This window comes from Acinonyx jubatus, chromosome D3 (assembly GCF_027475565.1).
Source record: "Acinonyx jubatus isolate Ajub_Pintada_27869175 chromosome D3, VMU_Ajub_asm_v1.0, whole genome shotgun sequence".
Classification (NCBI taxonomy): domain Eukaryota; kingdom Metazoa; phylum Chordata; class Mammalia; order Carnivora; family Felidae; genus Acinonyx; species Acinonyx jubatus.
Window position 1 is genome coordinate 53,902,047 of NC_069392.1, and position 22,934 is coordinate 53,924,980.

The 22,934-nt window shown below is 36.3% G+C and overlaps 1 protein-coding gene across 7 annotated transcripts in view; it reads right to left on the reverse strand.

The window, feature by feature from the left end:
• Nucleotides 1-22,934, reverse strand: part of NOL4 (nucleolar protein 4) — a 413,504-nt gene that overhangs the window by 115,187 nt on the left and 275,383 nt on the right. For 4 of the 7 annotated variants that reach the window (XM_027068733.2, XM_027068732.2, XM_027068731.2 and 1 more), the window contains 2 exons: nucleotides 11,480-11,659; nucleotides 10,556-10,747 (listed from right to left, as the gene is read on the reverse strand). In XM_027068733.2, the coding sequence (XP_026924534.1) occupies nucleotides 10,556-10,747; nucleotides 11,480-11,659 (372 nt within the window). The remainder of the gene's footprint in view (nucleotides 1-10,555; nucleotides 10,748-11,479; nucleotides 11,660-22,934) is intronic. The other 3 variants (XM_053206587.1, XM_053206588.1, XM_027068730.2) reach the window with 1 other exon arrangement.

Consider the following 22,934-nt stretch of genomic DNA (forward strand, 5'->3'; position numbering starts at 1 on the left):
AGGCTCTGAGCTGTCAGCACAGAGCCCGATGCGGGGTTCAAACTCACAAGCCGTGAGATCATGACCTGAGCCGAAGTCGGACGCTTAACCGACTGAGCCACCCAGGCTCCCCGACATATTTTCATTTTTAACTAAGTGACTACTTGAAATATCCACTAGGAAACATCCTTTAATTCTGAAAAAAACTGACTAGATATGCTTATGATTGTTGCCGACCATGGCACCTTTGGCCCTAATAGCTTATTTGTGAAACCTAAAACTGTATACAAAATCTATTCACTTGGTTAATGTCACTACCTGTTCACACAAACTGCCAAATAGATGAAGATATTTTTAAAATAGGATTTCAAGAGTTAAAAAGAGTTAAAATTAAATGTAACTTTTTTTCTTCAGGGATATATTTTTTCCCTATTAGATTTTCAGTCAGCAATCACTTTTGTTTATTTTTTTTTTTTTTATTTTTTACTTTCTAATTTACATCCAAGTTAGCTGGCATATAGTACAATAATGATTTCAGGAGTAGAGTCCAGTGATTCATCCCCTACATATAACACCCAGTGCTCATCCCAACAAGTGTCCTCCTTAATGCCCCTTGCCCGTTTAGCCCATCTCCCCACCCACAACCCCTAGAGCAACCCTCAGTTTGTTCTCTGTATTTAAGAGTCTCTTATGTTTTGTTCCTCTCTCTGTTTTTATATTCCCTTCCCTTATGTTCAGCTCTTTTGTATTCTAAATTCCACATATGAGTGAAGTCATATGATATTTGTCTTTGTCTGACTAATTTCACTTAGTATAATATCCTCTAGTTCTATCCACGTTGTTGCAAATGGCAAGATTTCATTCTTTTTGACTGTTGAGTAATAATCCATTGTATATAAGCACTTTTAAAACTGAAATGCCAACTCCGGAAGACTGTGAAACACATAGCACACAATAAAAATGAGCTTATCTCCCAACTAATTTCTACCACAAAGGAACACATTAGTAAATGTCCATTCATTCATCTTTCACTTGACAATTTCAGTTCAGTTGAATTGAACAGGAACTGAGCAGCTTTCCTGAGCAATTAACTGTACTCTAGGTAAGACATTGTAGGTGATACAGACATGAACAGGTTAAGCAGCATAATACTCAAGGAACATAACTTCTTGTAAGGGAGCTAAGGCCCATATATAAATAACAGCAATATGAGACAGGAGCAAACTACAAAAGATGTACCACAAAGTACAATTTGCACACAGAAGAGAGAGAGATTTAAGGCTGCTTTTAGTGAGAAGTGAGCGCTGTCTAGATAGAGACATTTGATTTAGTCTTCCAAATAGTTCAAGAGATTGAGATAGTGAGGGTGTTCCAGTAAAGCCAGCCATGGCACACAATTTCAGATTAGACTGCATTTTATCATGTTCCTTGGATACCAGGTACTATGCGAGGTGGGAGTTTTTCCATTTGTTATTTCCAGTGACCAAGTGATGTTGGTTTTCATGTGCAAAATAAATGCTATTTGTTTCTGTTTTTCCCATGAGGAAGCTGAAACTTACTTATACAAGGTCCACTGGCAATAACTGGTAAAGGAGGGCTAAGAACCAAGACCCTCCGACTTTAAAAATCAAGGTTTTTTGTTTGTTTGTTTGTTTGTTTTCAGATTTTCTCACCAATCGTGCTAATTTTCCACTGTTTCCTTCAGGGCACAGCTTCCTTCTGCTTGGAGGACATTTCAGCTTTTCCATAGACAGCCTGTAAGTGGTAACCTTGGTCACGGAAGTGGTGCTTTGTTTTTCACTCTGGAAGTACAGTTTAGCTGGGCTTTGATTTGTGAATTAAAACTAGTTCCTCTAAAAAAAAAAAATCGAGACTTCTTGTCCTTGGTCCCTTACAGACAGTCTTCTGGCATCTATTTTGAAGACAAGATGTGTGTCCATTCTGCTTTTACGTTTTAGATAATCTCTTGTTTCTTCATAGTGACCTTAAAGAATTTCTTGAGACTGCTGTACTTTCACTAGGATCCACACAGGTACAGATTTGTTTCTGTTTATACTGCTCAGCACAGGTCTACTTCCCTGCTCTTAGGACTCACTGGTTTACTCAATTCTATAAAATTCTCCTTCTCATCTGTTTGAATTGTTGTCCTTATTCTAATTTCTCTTCTAGAGTGCCTATTAGATCTATCTTTATCATTCTATTCTCCACCTTAACTCCTTTTTCCTATTTCTCTTCTCTTTTTCTGTAATTTCCCCTTGATAGAGGAGTAGCTCTTTCAGAGTCCCAGTTTTTTATATAATTCTCCATTCATGTTCCTGTCTAGTTGCAAACTAAAATACACATCTCCTGAACTTAAGTGGGCATTCAGACTACAACCCTGACCTGCTACATTCACTTTTTCTATCTTCCTAGTCTGTTACCCTACCAAATTAAAGACTTACAATTATGGCTATGAGTTTTCTATCAGTTTCACAGCCTGAAATTTTCTTTCTTTTGATCTTATCTGGTTATTTAAAAGGTTGTTATATTTTACTTAGTATCTGTGTATTTGTAGAGGGAAGGTGGGTGGGCTCTATGCGGGGTACTCCATAAGGCTTATTAGGTCAACATTTTGCTAAAAGATCCAGTGCTAAGTAACTCTGACAACTATGTTGGCTATATTCCTTACACTCTATTTACTCTTCAATCTTAATATATTTAGTCAATAATGAGAGAATAGTACCCATAGTTCCTAAGTAAGGAAAAATCAGTGGACCAAAAGAGCACACACTGAGAAAAGTACCAGAAATCCCATGTGATGGCTTAAGGTGAGAAATGAACTAATTGAGCATATTAGAAGAAAGAGTAGAAAGAGCCTAGATTATATTCTCAATATTTCTTATACATTATTACATATAATACCCCAACATCCAACTTCTTTAGAAAACTGGAGATTCAGAAAAATCACACAAAGTTGTACAGGAATTGAACCTAGGTCTCTCAGTTTCAAGAGCCCATACTCTATTACACTAAGAAATTTAGAACTTGTTCTGAGGTGGCAAAAGTCTGACACCATCAAAGCCAGAACTGAGGAAGACTACTCTAGGAGCAAAAGCAGGTTTCTCATAAAGCCAGTGAAGTTTAGATACCAGGGTTCCTTAACTAGATGGGACTTCCAGAGTTTCTGGATATTGTAAGCATTCTAGGTAGGGAGGGGAAGCCAAGTTAAAATCAGTAACTATTCATATGTGTGTCTGAAAATTGTCAAAAGAGATGTCAAAGGAAAAGGGTCTGAATCTTCAAGACTTCTGTTTCGTTAAAAATTTTGGTGTTTTCTTACTATAAACAAATATTCATCCTTCTACATAATTTTTTGCTCACAATTTTATAGTATTTTTCTTTTAATATAAGGCCCCAATTTTATAAATTTCAGGCACAAATCCTAGGTCTGTTCCTGCCTCAGATAGAGGGGAGGGAGGGAGCGTAAGATTAAATAGAGGAGTTAGAATTCTGTATGAGTACAGGTATGAGGTGTGAAGGGACAGAACTAAAATGGTAGCCAATAAAATTCAAAATTATTGGACTGATTTGGGAAACACAGTAAAGGAAGAATCAACAGAATTCAATGAGCGGCAGGATGCAAGCCATAAGTGTAAGGAAGAGTCTAATCTCATTCCAGGTGTATGAATACGGCTACAAATCACAATAGTGGTGCTATTGCCAGAAAAAGGCAAGTCAAGAGGAACTTACGGGCGATTTGGTAGATGAGGTGAAAGACCAATGGCGAGGATGGATGATGGAAAATACAAAGAGTTCAGTGAAGATATAACAATACATTTTTCCAGCATCTGGCTGACATTTGGAGTGAAATACAAAAGCTCTGCAGGCGACTGGACTTCCACTGCCAGAGTTGCTTATACAGAACAGACCTCTGCGGCTGTGGATAAGGTAAGACACAGTACATGGCCAAGCCCAGGATCTCAGGAAGTGGCCCCAAAGCAAGAAAAAGAAAATGAGGAGGGAGAGCAACAAGATGCTCAAGAAAATGGGGGCGAGTTCATTAAGAATACAATATTTGGGGGCACCTGGGTGGCTCAGTCGGTTAAGCATCCGACTTCGGCTCAGGTCACAATCTCATGATCTATGAGTTCGAGCCCCACGTCGGGCTCTGTGCTGACAGCTCAGAGCCTGGAGCCTGCTTCGGATTCTGTGTGTCCCCCTCTCTCTGCCCCTCCCCTGCTCATGCTCTGTCTCTGTCTCAAAAATAAATAAAAACATTAAGAAAAAAAAAAAAGAATACAATGTTTGATCTGGTGCAAAGGCAGTCATGTGGTCTTTTAAAAAACCAATTCAATGGGTTGGTGAGAACCAGAGTCTGGAAGAGGGACCATTGGGGGAGTTGGTTGTAATAAGTGTGATCTGTGAGTATAAAATAATCCTTCAGGAAACCTGGCAAAGGATGGTTTCAGACTGTAGAAGAGAAGATCCAAGATGAAATATTTTCTTTGTCTAGGGACCTTTTGATAAGGCAGAAGAGAAGAAATTTCCCTCTCTCAGTGAAAAGGGAAAACTGAGAATGTGAGCATTGGGATGGTTGATGAAGCAGCTTTATGAAACAGACCGAACAGGGGGAACAGAGGCTGCAGGGTCATCCAGGGGCAAACACAATGAGGACATCTCCTCTGTAAAGACAGTGGCAAATACTTGAAAAATTTTAGGTGACCATGAAAGTTCTTAATATTGCTTGTGCAAGCTGAGTGATAACTAAGACTAAGGTACATCCATGCTAACGACAGCCAACATGAAACAAAGATGCAGATCACTGAAACTGAGAAAGTAAAAGCATTGTGAATTCAAAAGACCAGACAGCAAAATTACTAAGCAGAGTATTAGAAGATACAATTAAAAAGAAATACCATGAATAAAGGACTCAGGAGATGATACGAAAGTATCCCAGGGGATGGTAGATGACCTGTATGAAAAAGAGCCCATAAATTGGTACAACTAGCAGGTGGGGAATTCAAACAAAATGTGTTTGCTAATTAGCATCAATTAAGTTAATTGGTCACAAAGACAGAAATGTACATAGTTGTGCGAATAATAACACAAATAATGGCTGCACAGGTATTAGAGAGTTTTTAATCATGACCTTGTATGAAGGGATGGGTATACCTTTAATCAAAGTTTTAGTTTAAAGAAGCGCTTTAATTCGTATTTTATAATATTTCCATTAGCTAAGAATGAATAGCAAGTGTCACTGTAGTTTTTGCAATGCTCATATTAGGGAAGTTTTAAATTGAAAACAAATTCTGATCTCTCTACTTTCATCTGCATTAGACAACTCAAGGCAAATGATGTAATTAGTGAAATTCCCTAGGAAAAAAAAATGTACTATTTCCTAAACATTATTTCTTTTCTAATGAAGGAATCATGAGTTCAGAAGGCCAGATATCAAAATAGCTAACAGGGATATTATAGGATGTAATTTAACAAAATACTATAATGAAGAGCTTTGATTATAGTATTAAAATTTGTTTCCATAATCAGATTTAAACACTTTTTAAAACTTACATCTCACTTTTTTCTTAAAACTGTTATGTACTCTATGTTATGCTATGATATGATATATACTCTATGATAAACTGAACAAAAAGATGACTAGAACCTCAGACAAACTTTGGCTCTGAACTTCGTGGCAATGAGGCACAAATGTGAATATATTTAGTTGCATTGTCCTAGCAGAGAGAAAACAGAAAGCATTCTACTTCCACAGGAGAAGCATTTTTTTTTCTTGTATTATGTTCTAAAAGAAGTTTCTGAACTAAGGTAATTTAATATGGACATTTAGTAGCCTAATGGACAATGTCATCGGCAAAATATTACAAAAATTTCATAGACTCATTTCTTCAAACATAGTTAATCACATGAATTAAAAAGTAAGTAAGCAGGAAATTTTTCAAGAGCCTAAATTTATTGAATTCAAATATCTAGGCAACCTGATCTAACTTGGTATAGTGGCAAAATTTGGGATACAGTAGGAATGACGGACTGCAAGCATCTTAGGCTGACTCTCCTAAATATTACCTTTGGGTTTTATACAAATACATGTAAACATATGCAGCATGGTGAAAAAGTCTCTAACAATACAAGCTCAGAAAATAAAAAGATAAATCACATCATATAACTCAGACTATACTCAGGTATGGACCAACCCTACCTTGTTCATAAAGTTTTGCTTTTATGAACTTATCTGTTATAGATGCTCTATGAATGCTTCTTGGAGAAATCGATCTTTTTTTCTAGAAAAATCAACATATGTTTTTTTAGAAAACTAGCCAAAGTAATTTGAGAGTCTAAGCTGCACAAATGAATCAGTAGTGATTTGATATATTTGTTAAAGGATTAATTTCATGACTGCTTAACTCACTGAGTTCTAAAAATTTAATGAAAACTGAAACAGTACTCTAGATCAAACTTATGAGATTTATTTTTCATAGAATATGCCCTTTTATATTCAACACGGAGGATTTATTATTTCAGATTATTGGTAACTGTTAGTGAAAATGTATAGAAAGGAATCATAATATAGTTACTGTCCTTCACCTATTACTTGGAGACTATTTGGAGTAATAGCATGAAATTTTGGTTGCTTAAGCAATGAAGATTTGTAAGGTCTTGATAATTATAGTGAAATAGAAATTTATAAACACATACTCTCATATTTGTATCCATTCAGTGAAGTCAATTAAAAGTGTTTATGTCAGCATCTAAATTCGCAAGCGGTAGTGTAGAATAATTAACCATACATAAATTTTATATATATTAATGATAGCAGGAAATTAATAAAAGTGAATGCCAAGACCCTCAAGTTCAGTACTAATGTATGTTGTGATAAACCACTTCTATGGGATTATCTCTTTGAATTTCTTACAGTCAGCACAAAATATATAATTCAATATTTTTTGTTTCATTCTACTTAAGGCATCTTCTGGTTTAGACACCCCAAATAATTGGAAGAGCTAAGCTTATTGAATGCCACTTTTGTTTTAGAATATGGAATCCCCTACCAAATAATCCTACACTTAATAATTTCATTTTAAAAACATATTTAGGGGTGTCTGGGTGGCTCAGTTGCTTAAGTGTCCGACTTCGGCTCAGGTCATGATCTCACAGTTTGTGAGTTCAAGCCCCGTGTCAGACTTTGTGCTGACAGCTTGCTCAGAGACTGGAGGCTGCTCTGGATTCTGTCTCCCTTTCCGCCTGCCCCTCCCCCACTCACACACTGTCTCTGTTTCTCTCAGAAATAAACAAACATTAAAAAAAATTCTTTTTTTAATTTTTAAAAAAAATTTTAAAAAGTTTAAAAAATATGTTTTAAATAAACATTTTAAAAATTTAAAAAAATTTTAAATTTTTTAAAAAATTTAAAAAAAATTTTAAATTATGTTTTAAATAAGCATATTTAAAAATTCTTTATGTTTCTCTGTTGACCTGTTAAATACTACAGAATAATTTGAGTGTAAAAATAACTACACACTGAAATTGAGATTTTTTTTTTCATGTCTAACTACACAAAACACATTAGAGGAAAGATTCTTTTATTTAATGATGTCTCAATAAAAAAGAAATGATGGATATTACATAAAACTTAAAAAGTGATGACAAAAGATATTCACATACAATATTTAGTTGTACTTGCTATCTGGAGTAGTCATACATTTTCCTATCTGTTCTAGATAAGGGTAAGTATTCAAAATGACACATGATCCTCCCCATGCCCCATGACAATAAAGTGATACATTAAGGAAAAAAAAAAAATCAAGATACCAAGTATCAACTAGATGGTAGATTTATTATTGCCAGTAGTACATTACTAAGTAAATGTATAAAAAAATAAACTGGGGCATCTGGGTGGCTCAGTCAGTTAGGCGCCAGACTCTTCAACTCCACTCAGGTCATGATCTCACGGTTGTGTGTTCAAGCCCTGCATCAGGCTCTGTACTGGGCATTAAGCCTGCTTAAGACTCTCTCTCTCCCTCCCTCTCCCTCTGCTCCTCCCCTCTTGCTCACACACACACCTGTACATTCACACGTGCTTTCTCTCTCTCTCTCTCTCAAAAAAAAAAAAAAAAGAACCTACAATATAAATTTTCATTCATGTTGTTCACTTAACATTTAATTTTATTCAACCTTGTTACTTGACTGTTTTACTTCCCAAACCTTGTCACCTCAATGAATCATAATGATCAGGGAACATGTTATATTTTTCTAATTAAGTGGGTAGAAATCTCTAATATTTTTCCTTATTACTTTATATAATGTTATTGCGTTGTTGAATAAATGAATGAATTCTTACAGCATATTTCTTTAGGATTAGTTAGTAAAACTACTTGACTTTGAATTAGTCAACTTTCGTTTTCTCTATGCATAGCACAGAATTTACAACAAATAGATGTGCATATTAAAGTAAACATGTAAGTACAATCAATAGAAAAACTTGAAAGTGTAAGGTTTGTCTTAGAGAAATCAAGAATTTTACAGAACAATGACTTCTTTCCCTTAAAGAATAATTAATGTAAAAGAAGATAAATTTTATCATAAAATCTCTAAAAAATATGACAAGATTAGGAAAAAGTAGTAATGCCAGATGCTGGTAAATAAAAATCTTGGTATATGATATCTTTGTTACTGAAAAAGAGGAGTATATATTGTATATCATACTCTGTGAGACACATTTATGTTCAACTGCAATTTCACATCAGCTGTTAAGTGCTCCTGAACCAAATGTCAACACCAGGACTCTTCTAGGCTTCTATACATGTTTAGATGCCCTTTCTGTCTGTCATCTCTTTCCTGTTGAGTAGGTAATAATAATTTTTAAATAATTCAATAATGGGAGAAATAACTTTATTTTCTTCAAGCAAACTCTCCTTCTCTCTTATACCATGCTGCCTTTCTGTCAAATTTAGTTTGATCAGGCATAACAATGCCATTTTTATCTAAAAAAATTTTTAATGTTTATTTCTGAGGGGAGGGGGGAGGGGCAGAGAGAGAGGGAGACATAGAATCCTAACCAGGCTCCAGGCTCTGAGCTCTCAGCACAGAGTCCGACGCAGGACTCAAACCCACCGGCCGCAAGATGATGGATGACCTGAGCTGAAGTCGGACGCTTAACAGACTGAGCCACCCATGTGCCCCTTAAAATGACACATGCACCACAATCTCGGACTTCAATATGGTTGTTACTTCCAAGAAGTAAGCAAATACTTAACTGGAGTATTTTGTGATTGTTTAACACAAACATTTTGGGAAGCTTTTATCAAATGATACATTAAATAATGTTTGAAAATATTTTCAGAGTTAAGATTTACTGAGTGGTGACTGTCAGTAATGGGTCGCAGAGCTTTTCCAAGTGATAATTTATGTAATCCTCATGACCTTATAAATCAGGAGTGATCATCTCCAGAGGAGGTACCTAAGTACAGGCAGCTGACTTGCCGGGTCACACACAGCTACAAAGTGATGGATCCAGAATGCCAAACCAGGCTCTCTGAGGACTGAACCTTGTGCCCCATCTAGGCACATGCCTCTCGATAACAGCCATTCGGTTTTAAAGAATGTCGAAAGTATTTTTACAAGCCAGTGAAGAAGAATTAATAGTCGATAGTGGACTTACTGCTTTGGTCATTTCATTCAGATCGAAAAACCTATTTCTCCTTTATGACATACTCTGAAACCTCTCGTAGCTTCACTAACATCACCCTTCCGCACCTAACACATTACAGGCACCGATCGCCATCACTATCAGCCTTGGCTTTGGTGGACCCACGAAAGGGAAATAAATCGATTCAGAAAATTTTTAATACATCTCTGCTCACATACACAAAAAACAAAAATAAAAAAAAATACATTGTAAATGAATACGCTATTTCTGGGCATAACAATTAGAGAAAGGTGAAATAAAGTTCAAAAAACACTGATACCTGATTTCCACCCATAAGGATCTAATGTCAGCGTAATCTCGTCCATCTAGAAAGCCCAGATGAATATAAAAGCTCATGTTACCATCCACAAGCGCGCAAATACACTGAGTACAACAAAGCCTTATCTTACTGATCTTTAACTTTCAAGGCTTGCAATTTGTTAGCCATTGGTATGAAAACAGTATTATTTAGGTGGAGTCATCCATTTCCTTTGGCTCCAGACAAAGCCATTCTCACGTGCCACCTAAAGCAGCAACTGGTGCTTCAAGCCTTGATTAACCTTATACCCACTTTGGTAGTGACAGAAAACGAACACGAATGAGATGCTGGTTCTCACCGGTTTTTACGCAGATTGCCCTCATTTGCTGTGACATGGTACCATGTGGGCCTGTAAGCTGGTCTCACCAGCTATGCCTTATTGAATAACAAAGGGGATAAATACTTCAGGAAGATGAAAAGGAGAAGGGGGTAAAAACAAACAAGCAAACAAAAACCCCTTTGACCTGACATTATGGAAAAAATAAAAAAGACACTAAGATGAAAAAAAAATAGTGTCATGGTTTACATGTGGGATTTTGATGGAATCTAGGGCTGTGTTTTAATTCAAAACTCACCATCTCAAAACCACTTCTTTTCATCCGCCTGCAGGACTTGAGGTAAGTACGTATACGTTTTCTGGCACGCTCTTGATACTCAGGGAACTGTCGCCTGCATGAGTCAATGATAGCCTGGATCTTTTCTTTGGGCTGCTTAGAGATTGGGACCATTCGGTCCAAGTTTTCATCTACAAACAGCCTGACAAACATCTGTTGGCAAGAGGGAGACAGAGGAGAAGGGTTTGGAGGACTGCTCTCTGCTGTTCCTAGCTTCCTGTCTTGATTACCGATAGGAAAATACTCTTTTCTGCTTTATGCACTGGAGAACTTTGCAATGGAAAGCCAGAGATTTTAAGCAAACACCTCTTAAAGGCTTTTTAAATGGTTGGATAAAAAAAAACTAGAGAGAAAGAGAGAGAGAGGCAGACAGACAGACAGACAGAAAAGTATAGACTATCATGTAGGAAAAAAAATTCAGGAAATAACAGCAGACTGTGACAATTAAGCACCCCGTAAAATTCTCCATTAATGATCAGTATGGCTGCTACATTGCTACCCTGCACAGTGTACTAATCTCTGATAACAAGGGGGACTCTTTTGTCATGCATAATTAGATAAGCCAGGAAGGCAAAAGAAATAACTGATGACAGGCATACTCTTGCGAGGAATAAGCGGAGACCCCCTCATCCTCTAGGTAAACATGCATACTCACACAACACAAATCCAGTTTTCAGCTCACATTTGGCTGTAAAATTCTAAACAAAACCCAGCAATTCTGGTGTCTGGTTGGCAAAGAGAGTTTCATGTACTTTTTAAATCCTTCTGTAAATTAAACGAACACGTCTCTAGAACATCCACATTTACCAACAAGCAACAACATGAAAGTGAAGTGGTAAAAAGTAACCCACGCGGGCGGGGAGGGGGGATGGTGGTGGGACTCACATTGAAAGCTTTCAGCCGCTCTGCCTCAACGCCATCAGTCTCGTTAACTTTCTCAGAATCGTCGTGGTCATCGTGGTCGTCTTCATCCTCATCGCCCCTGTTTACAGACAGGTCCTCGGCACCTCGGTCTACACTCTCATTTTTGCCAGAGTCGTAGCTTGAGTAGCTGTGTGCGGGAGACTGAAAAGAAAATGGGGGGAGGCGGGATTGCTGCTTTGAAATTCATCACATAGCTTATAAATTTTATTTTAAAATTTCAACTATTACGTAAAAATCTTGTTGAAAAAGTTAATGCCAGACTTGGGGCTGTTTTCATTTGAATCAAAAGTAATTAAGACTAGATTAAAAATTCATTTCCCAAGTTATACCAGCCACATTTCAATAGCTACATGGATCATTTCTATCACTGCAGGAAGTTTTTACCGAATTTGGCTTTTCAAGAGCAAAGATAGTTTCCACTCAATGTACATAGTCTAGAAAAGAGAGAAAAAAGAAAAAAGATAGGAAAGCCAACCTATAATCACTTTTGCAAGAGAATCATTGAATCATATATTCTTAGAAACAAATGACCTCAGAGCTTAGTCAATCTAACTGCTTCAGTATTTTTTAAACAGATTAGGAAACTGAGGAGTGGATATATTTAATTACTTTGCCCAAGAAGGACTATACAAAATATTGATACCAGGCTGCTATTTATAAACCACAGGCTTGAAAATCAGTTTTTAAAAGGTCTGTGAGTCTTAGGATGGCATCTAACTTTGGTCTAGAGAAAAGGAACCAGGTTTCCTCTGAATCATCTTTTAAGTTGAATGTTTTCTAAAGGTTAGTAGATGAATGCCAACCAACAGTTTTCACAAACTTTGATAATTGTGTTCAAGAGCAACCATGGGTCCCACTGTGGAAACTTCTACTTCTTTGTCAGGGAAGTACCTTTTCCTTTCAGAAATAGCTTCTGCTTCTCCAGGCAAAAGTGCCAATTATAGGGCATCAGCCTTCTCTACCCTAGAGGTGCCCCAACTTTACCCCTATGTAACTGAAATCAAGTTGAATCCCACAGGACTAAGCAGAACAAAAGTCCTAATAACATCATCTGAGATTCTAGATTCAACTGTGCCGGAAATTCACCCACAGTTGAATTCAGCTGTGTGATACTGTACATCTTCTACACCACCCCCTTAGTTTTTTTCTTTGCCTAAATCTGAGTTTTAGTCCTTTGCAATTTAGTCTGGAGTGGTACAGAAATTATTATAAGTCCAGATTAACAACCCAAATTTCACATACGGTAACTTAGGTACAAAGGTGGCCTCAGCTAAATGGATAATATCTCTGTCAACAGCGGCAGCATTTTCCAATTAACAAAGTAAAATGCTTTAGAAAGAACTTTACAATGGAAAATTTTAAATCAGCAGTGTTCAAAAATGTCTGTGTGCAATGATAACGTATGTGTAGTATGTTTTAAGGATCACACTATTATTACTACATAAGCAGAGGAAGAATAATAAAACTAGAATAGGTCACTGATACTAAAAATAAAGCTAAAATGGGGGTGCCTGGGAGGCTCAGTTGGTTAACCGTCTGACTTTGGCTCAGGTCATGATCTCACAGTTCATGGTTTCAAGCCCCATGTCAGGCTCTGTGCTGACAGCTTGGAGCCTGGAGTCTGCTTCGGATTCTGTGTCTCCCTCTCTCTCTCTCTCTGCCCCTCCCCTGCTCACTCTATCTGTCTGTCTCTCTCTCTCTCTCTCAAAAATAAATAAAACATTTAAAAAATAAAGTTAAAATTTAAAAACCAGTATATTTGACACTGTATCATTGTAATATTATAATAATATTTCAAATTGTTAACAAGGTAGATTTACCAAATAAAACATAAAGCAAATATTCCATAGGTTTGAAAAATATAGCATATATATTTTTTAAATGCCAAAGTACAACATTTTAAGTGTTATAATACACTCATATGAATGCAAATAAGCTGGGCTAATATATTCTTTCTATTGCCATGTGAAACACGCAACCTAGCCATCTGCTATAAATAGAACCATTTGGAATGATGTAGGATTTACACCTCTAGTCCCTCTAGCTAAAAAAAATCCAGTCTTACAGATCTGAGAATATTCAGAATCTAAATCTAAAGCATAATCAATTTTTCCCTCTACAATATAAACTGAAATTTTTATAACTCTGAATCCAGTTTCTCAGCTGGAATATCATTTTCTGCCTCTGCCACTGTTGAAGACAGAACTAGATTTCAAGGCCACTCTGAGTAAATTCAGTTTCCACAGATTCCCTCTTCTACCTCAGTCTACTTGAATGTTTCTCTAAACTGTGAACTCTTAATATGCTATGGCATTTGACATAAAATTAAAGACTATCATTGCTCTCTACTTCTCATGTTCATTTGCATTTTCTTTTAAGCTACATGGAGACAGGAATCTCAATAGCACAAGACCTTCTACTTCTTCCCTACAGCAACAAAGAAATGCTCTCTACAGAAATAGCACTTAAGACTTTTTGCAGGACCCAATTTTCTACAAAACTATTTGGTCTTTAAAAATGGAGGAATGAAGACAAGCCACAGATTGGTAGAAAATATTTGCAAAAGGCACATCTGATAAAGGACCGTTAATCAAAATATACAAGAAACACTAAAAACTAAATGGTAAGAAAGAAAACGACCTGATTAAAATATGGCCAAACACCTTAAGAGATACCTCACCACAGGAGATAATCAGAGGGCAAAGAGGCCTATCAAGAGAGGTTCCACAACATATGTCATCAGGGAAATGCAAATTAAAACAAGGAGATGCCCTTATAGGGCCAAAATCTGGAACACTGTCAACATCAAATGTTGATGAGGATGACGAACAACAGGAAATCATTCATTGCCAGTGGGAATGCAAAATGGTACAACCACTTTAAGACAGTTTGGCTTTTTCTTTCAAAATTAACATACTCTTCTCATATGGTCCAGCAGTCATATTCCTTGGCATTTACCCAAGGAGTTAAAAACTATGTCTACACAAAAAACTGCATAGGGATATTTAGAGCAGCTTTATTCATAATTTTTAAAATTTAAAAGCAGTCACGGGGCGCCTGGGTGGCTTAGTCGGTTAAGCATCCGACTTCGGGTCAGGTCATGATCTCGCAGTCTGTGAGTTCGAGCCCTGCGTCGGGCTCCGTGCTGACAGCTCAGAGCCTGGAGCCTGTTTCGGATTCTGTGTCTTCCTCTCTCATTGCCCCTCCCCCACTTGAGCTCTGTCTCTATCAAAAAATGAATAAATGTTAAAAAAATTTTTAAAAAAGCAGTCAAGATGTGCTTCAGTAGGCGAATGGATGCATAAACTGTAGTACATCCAGGTAATAGAATATTACTTGATACTAAAAAGATATGAGCTAAAAAGTCATGAAAATACATGTTACCGAGTGAAAGAAGCCAACCTAAAAAGGCTACATATCACATGATTTGAACTATAAGACATTATGTAAAAGGCAGAACTATGAACAGTAAAACGATCAGTGGTTACCGGGGGTTGGGGTGTGAGGAGGGATGAATAGGCAGAGCATGGAAGCTTTCTAGAGCACTGAAAATACTCTATATGATACGTGTTATGATATATTTGTACAAACCCATAAAAAGTAGAACACCATGATTTCTAATATAAACCATGGACTTTGGGTATCTATAATTCATCAATGTAGGTTTATCAATTATAACAAATGTACCACTCTGGTAAGTAATGTTGATAATGAGGGAGGCTATACATGCCTAGGGGCAGTGGGTATATGGAAATCTCTATACCTTCCTCTCAATTTTGCTATGGGGCCATAGGTGTATTTTGCCTTAATTATATATTCCATTTTTTTCCTTTCGACATAACCTGTGGCTCTCCTTAGCGAAGACCTATTAAAAATACATTTGCTCTTCCATTTTCTAACATTTTTACCACCCTAATAAAACTGCCAGCTCTGGACCTTGAACCCCACCTCCCACCCCCCCAAAAAAAGGAAGCTTCATCTGTTTGCTTACTATGTGGTCAGAGCATATAGAATGGCTAAGACAGCAATATCACAGTGCTTGATAGGCGATGCAGCTGAGGCCAGAAGGGCCATTTCTGATATATGCAGCCAAGGAAAATAAGGAAAAACCTTTCATTTCTTTATTATACCCTAGAAAAGGGAAGAATCTCATGAATTTAGTGCCAGGCAATCATGGTTTCATTATAGTCTGTATGTAGCTCTGTCAGAGCACTGATCGTGAAGTCTTATACAAGTTAGCTTATATATCCATCTTCCACAAGACTAAGAGTTACTTGAGGTTGGAGACATTTCAAGACCATGACTTTTCCACCTTTATAACCTTGGACAATGTCAAGCACATAGTGGGAATAAAGTAAATGTTTTCTGAGTAAGTGACTGCTTACACATTAGAGCTATACAGAAAATAATTTGAATTAATTTTTTAAATGGCAATTTAGAAATTTGTTTGGCCAGTTACTTCTTTTTTGGTCAAGTTATAATTGATATACAATATTATATTGGTTTCAGGTATATAACAATGATTTAATATTTGGATATATTACAAAATGATCCAAATAATTCTAGTTAACCTCTGCACCATAGGCAATTATAAAATTGTTTCTTGTGATGAGAACTTTTAAAATTTACGTTAACTTTCAAATATACCATAAAATGTTATTAACGATAGCTACCATGCTGTATATTACATCTCTAGGACTTACTTTATAACTCAAAGTTTGTACCTTTTGACTCTCTCCAACTATTCCCTACCCACTGCACTTCCAAAACGTTTTCTCTATCTCTGAGATTGTTTTCAAGAGTCCACCTGTAAGTGAGATCATTTGGTATTTTCCTTACTCTCTTTTTACTTAGCAGAATGTCCTCAAGGTCTATCCATGTTATCACAAATGGCAGGATTTCCTTCTTCTTATAGCTGAATAATAATCTATTGTATGTATATATATATATATATATATATATATATATATACACACTACATTTTCTTGATTCACTCACTCATCCATCAATGGACACTTAAGTTGCCTCCATGTCTTGGGAATTATAAATAATATAATGAACATGGGAATGAATATACCTTTTACAGTTAGCGTTTTAATTTTCTTTAGACAATTATCCAGAAGTAGAATTGGTGGATATGATACTTCTATTATTGATTTTTTGAGAAACATCCATGCTGTTTTCCATAATGGCTATACCAATTTACATACCCACCAACAGTGCACATGGGGGGTTCCCTTTTCTCCAAATCCTAGCCAACACTTGTTAGTTCTTCTGATTGTAATGGTAGCCATTCTAACAGGTGTGAGGTGATAACTCATTGTAGTTTTGATTTGCATTTCCCTGAGGATCAGTGATGTCGAGCATCTTTTCAGATGTCTATTGACCATACGTACACCTTCTTTGGAAAAATGTCTACTCAGATCCTCTGTCCATTCTTTAATTGGATTGTTTTTTTGTTTTGTTTTGTTTGTTTTTTGGTGTTCTTTATGTATTTTGGATCTTAACTTCTTATTGGATATATAATTTGCAAATATGGTTTCCCATTCAACAGGCTGCCTTTTTGTGTTGTTGGTTTCCTTAAGTGTGCAAGAGTTTTTTAGTCTGATGTAGTCCCACTTGTTTACTTTTGCTTTTGGTGTCACATCCAAAAACACATCACCAACACTGACATCAAGGTAATTACTGCCTGTATTTTCTTTCAGAGTTTCATTGTTTCAAGTCTTATATTCAAGTCTTTAATCCATCTTGAGTTTGTTTAGGTGTATGGTGTAAGATAGTGGTTTAGTTTCATTCTTTTGCATGCAGCTGTCCAATTTTCCCAACATTGCTTATCGAAGACATGGTCTTTCCCCGTTGTCTATTCTTGGCTTTATCCTAAGTTGACCATACACGCATGGGCTTATTTCTAGGCTTTCTATCTGTTTCACAGATCTGTGTGTCTGTTTTTTTTAAAAAAAATTTTTTAACGTTTATTTATTTTTGAGACAGAGAGAGACAGAGCATGAACGGGGGAGGGTCAGAGAGAGAGGGAGACACAGAATTTGAAACAGGCTCCAGGCCCTGAGCTGTCAGCACAGAGCCCGACGCGTGGCTCGAACTCACGGACCACGTGATGATCATGACCTGAGCTGAAGTCGGACGCTTAACCGACTGAGCCACCCAGGCTCCCCTGTGTGTCTGTTTTTATGCCAATGCTATACATTTTTAATTACTATAGCTTTGCAGTATATATTGAAATCAGGGAGCATGATGCCTTCAGCTTTGTTTTTCTTTGGCTATTTGGAGTCGTTTATGGTTCCATACAAATTTTAGGATTACTTGTCCTACTTCTATGAAAAATGCCATTGGAATTTTCACATATTTAAATAAATTTAACTTATTTGATAATGATTGTATTGAATCTCTAGATTACTTTGGGTAGTATTGACATTTTAACAGTATTATTTCTTCCAATCAGCATGGAATATCTTTCCACTTGTTTGTGTCAGTTTTAATTTCTTTCATTGATGTCTCAAATTTTTTAGTGCATAGGTCTTTCACTTCCTTGGTTAAGTTTATTCCTAAGTATTTTTTTTTATGTAATTGTTAATGAGATGGTTTTCTTAATTTCTCTTTCTAATAGTTGGTATTAGTGTAAAAAAACACAAACTTTTTTTTTAATTGAAGCATAGTTGAAGCACAACAGATTTATGTATACTGATTTGGTATCATGTAACTTTATTGAATTCATTCAGCTTTTTAAAAATCTTATTCATTACAGAATATATTGGGCAATCTTAGAAAAATTAAAGATATGAACAGTATAGAAGCAGTAGTTTTCAAAGAGTTCCTGCTATATCAGTAGTAAGTGCATCTTCTGGGAACTTATTATAATCACAAATTATTGGCCCCCATCCAAGACCACCTGAATCAGACACTTTGGGGCTAAACCCAGCAATCTGTGTTTTCACATGCCTTCCAGGATATTCTGCTGCACTCTCAAGTGTGAGAACCAGTATCCCAGAGCTAACTTCCACTTATATGAAATAAGACAGACAGAACAAGTTAAATGACACCAGAGAAAACAAAGAGATAAAATCCAAATACGAGACATTGTATACGACACCTGACTTCAGTTCTGTAAGAAGTGACACAAGAAAAACAGGTTACATATCAGAAGAGATTTAAGAAGCAAACAGATATACCTTGTTTTACTGCATTTTACAGATACTGTGTTGTTGTTGTTGTTTTTACAAATTGAAGGTTTGTGGCAACCCTGTGTCAAGCAAGTCTATCAGCACCATTTTTTCCGACAGCATTAAGCTCACTTTCTGTCACACTTGGTAATTCTTACACTATTTTCAACTTTTTCTTCATTATTATAGTTGTTATGGTGATTTGAGATCAGTGAACATTGATGATACTATTGTAATTGTTTGGGGGGGGGGGGGCGCGTCACAAACCATGCCCATAGCAGACAGTTAACTTAATTGAGAAAGTATGTTGTGACTGCTCCACTGACCAGCTGTTCCCCCATCTCTCTCCCTCTTCTTGGGCCTTACTATTAGCTAAGATAACAACAATATTAAAATTAGTCTCATTAATAATCCTATAGTGGCCTCTAAGTGTCAACTTAAAGAGTCACTTGTCTCTCACTTTAAATCAAAAGCTACAAATGATGAAGCTCAGTGAAGAAGGCGTGTCAAAAGCCGAGACAGGCCAAAAGCTAGGTCTCTTGTGCCAAACAGTTAACTAAGCTGTGAATGCAAAGGAAAAGCCCTTGAAGGAAATTAAAAGTGCTCCTGCAGTGAAGACACAAATGGTTAGAGAGCAAAACAATCTTATTACTGATTTGGAGAAAGTTTAGTGGTCTGTATAGAAGATCAAAACAGCCATAACATTCTCTTAAGCCAAAGCCTAATCCAGAAAAAGGCCCTAACTCTCTTCAATTCTATGAAGGCTGAGAGAGGTGAGGGAGCTAAAGAAGAAACGTTTGAAGCTAGCAGAGAGGTTGGTTCATGAGGTCTAAGGGAGGAAGCCATCTCCCTAACATCAAAGTGCAAGGTGAAGCCCCAAGCACTGACATAGAAGCAAATTATTCAGACGACCTACCTAAGAAAATAGAGATAGCTATACTAAATAACAAATTCTTTTTTTTAAATTTTGTAATGTTTATTTTATTTTTGAGAGAGAGAGAGAGACTGAGCATGAGCAGGGTAGGGGCAGAAAGAGAGGTAGACACAGAATCTGAAGCAGGCTCCAGGCTCTGAGCTGTCAGCACAGAGCCCGACACAAGGCTTGAACTCACGAACTGACTGAGCCACCCAGGCGCCCCTAAATAACACATTTTTAATATAAGATGTAACAGCCTTATATTGGAAGAAGATGCTATCTAGGACTTTCATAGCTAGGTAGAAATCAATGCCCGGCTTCCAAGCTTTAAATGATAGGCTGACTCTCTTGTTAAGGGTTATAATGCAGCTGGTGACTTTAAGTGGAAGCCAAAGCTCATTGACCAGTAGGATAATCCTAGGGTCCTTAAGAATTATGCCAAATCTATTCTACCTTCACTTTATAAATGGAAAAACAAAGGCTTGATGACAGCACATTTGTTTACAACATGGTTGATTGAGCATTTTAAGCCCAATGTTGAGACCTACTGCTCAGAAAACAAGATTCCTTTCAAAATAATACTGCATTTTGGTCACAATGCATCTGGTCACCCAAGAGCTCTAATGGAAATGTACAATGAGATTAATGTTTTTATGCCTGCTAACACAATATCCATTCTAGAGTCCACAGATCAAGGAGTCATTTTGACTTTTAAGTCTTATTATATATATAAGAAATACATACCATAAAGCTATAGCTGCAATAAACAGTAATTCTTCTGATGGTTCTGAGCAAAGTAAATTGAAAACCTCCTGGAAAGCATTCACCATTCTAGATGCCATTCAGAACCATTTGTGATTCATAGGAAGAGGTTAAAGTATCAACATCACAGGAGTGTAGAAGCTGATTTCAGTCCTCATGGGTGACAATGAGGGGTTCAAGACTTCAGTGGAAGAAGTAACTGCAGATGTGATGTTAATAGAAACAGAACTAGAAGTGGAAGTGGAGCCTGAAGATGTGACTGAATTGGTGATTTATTTTATGACAAAACTTGAACAGATGAGGACTTGCTTCTCATGGATGAGCAAAGAAAGTGATTTCTTGAGATGGAATCTCTTCCTGGAGAAGATGCTGTGAAAGTTGTTGAAATAACAACAGAAGATTTAGAGTATTATTACATAGACTTAGTTGGTAAAGCAATGCTGGGTTTGAGAGGATGGACCCCAATTTTGAAAGAAGTTTTGCGCTCAAACGCTATCAAACAGCGCTGTACGAGAGAGAAACTGTTTGTAAAAGGAAGAGTCCATTAATTTGGCCAACTTCATTGTTATCTGAAGAAATTTCCAAGGCTACCCCAACTTTCAGCAACCACAATCCTGATCAGTCAGCAGCCATCAATGTCAAGGCACAACCCTCCATCAGCAAGATTACAACTCACTAAAAGTTCAGATGATGGTTTGCATTTTTTAGCAATGAAGTGTTCTTTAATTAAAATATGCACATTGTGGGGTGCCTTGGGTGGCTCAGACACTTAAGTGTCCTACTCTTGATTTTGACTCAGGTCATCATCTCATGGTCATGAGATGGAGCCCTGTATTGGGTTCCCTGCTAGGGCATGGAGCCTGCTTAAAGATTTTCTCGCCCTCTGCGACTCCCCTGCTCACACTCTCAAAAAAAAAAATTCACATTGTTTTTTAGACATAATTCTATTGCACACTTAATAGACTGTGGTATATTGCAAATATAACTTTTTTATGCACTGGAAACCAAAAATTTATTTGCTAGCTTTATTGTGATACTTGTTTTATTGCGATGTTCACTTTGCTGTGATTTCCTGGAACTGAACCCGTAACGCATCTGAGGTTATCCTTTTAATAAAATTAAATGTGCTGACTTTGCTTGTATCATGATTCAAATAAACCCAATGCAAAAATTTTGAAAAACATTTGGGACTATTTGGCTATCTATGGAGGGTATTACATGATAACATTGAATTCTTATTAATTTTGCAAGATGTAAGACCTAACATTTGGTTAAGTAAATGTTTATGTAAGAAAATGCCCACACTTGTTAGAGACATGAATTTAGGTATAAGAGATGAAATGACACAGATATCTGAGATTTGCCTTAAAATACTACAGAAGAAAGGAAAAAAGTGAAAAAAGCATGGAGTCTTAATCATTGTTGAATATGGCTGATGGATATTAGCAGTTCTGTGTATTATTTTCTCTATTTTTCAATACACTTTAAACTTTCAAAATAAAATTTAAAATTTGTAAGTTTTAGCTTGGTGTCTCTTTCATTTCAAATATTTTTCATAACAATAATTCATGAAACATTTAAAGAAGCATTAATCTATGCTCATAGCAGCATTCTAGACTCATAGGACTGACTTGACACAGGTTTTTTCAGGCCTGAAAGTTAGAAAATTTGGAGACAGGGCACACTTCTTTGAAAAAATTAGATACAAAGAGATATAATAAGAGGAAAAAGTAAATTATGAGACTAAAAAGCTTATAAATGCTACAATCATCACAAAATGCAAAAAAATAATATTTGAGAAATTAAGTAACTCCTTAACACATCTCTATAATACTGTTTCACATTTCTTGGCTGCATGCTCTTTGATTGCTTCTTCATATGACAATTATTTCGTATTATCATATCCTATTGAGAACAGAAAAATGATTCTGTCTTTACTTCAGTCTGTCTGATGGAAACGTGTCTTGTACTGTTGATAGTTTAGAAACTTTCCTTTGCTCTTCAAATTAAGTATTGCTAATATCATGTAAATTGTTACATTGTTTTCTGTCAGGGAAACCCTCAATCAAGTTCCTTTTATGTCTAAACCATGAATTTTTAGAGCATTTCAAGTTTTCCTAGGAAGTGACTGATGTCTTCATTAAAGTGACATTTTATGAGTTTGTTTTCTTAATATTGGCATTTTCTGTCAAATTCAATATGAAATTTAAATCTTCTCCCAATGTGTTAGTTAATTCTTCTTCATTAGTTGCATTTTTCTTATTCCTAAATACTGCCTTTAGTAAGATCTGAAATTATAAGTCAGTTACTTCCAGTGTCAGAATGTCTATTGATTTCCCTTCTCTTTTTTAGAATATTTTATCTGAGTTTTCTTTCAATAATTTATTAAATAAGTATAAAGACAACAAAATGATATAGTCATCATATATTTCAAATTAGGCATTTGTAACTTCTCACTTGTTTTATCAAAAAGATTTTTTGGGGCACCTGGGTGGCTCATTTGGTTAAGCATCTGACTCTTGGTTTTGGCTCAATTCATGGTCTCATGGTTCGTGGTTTT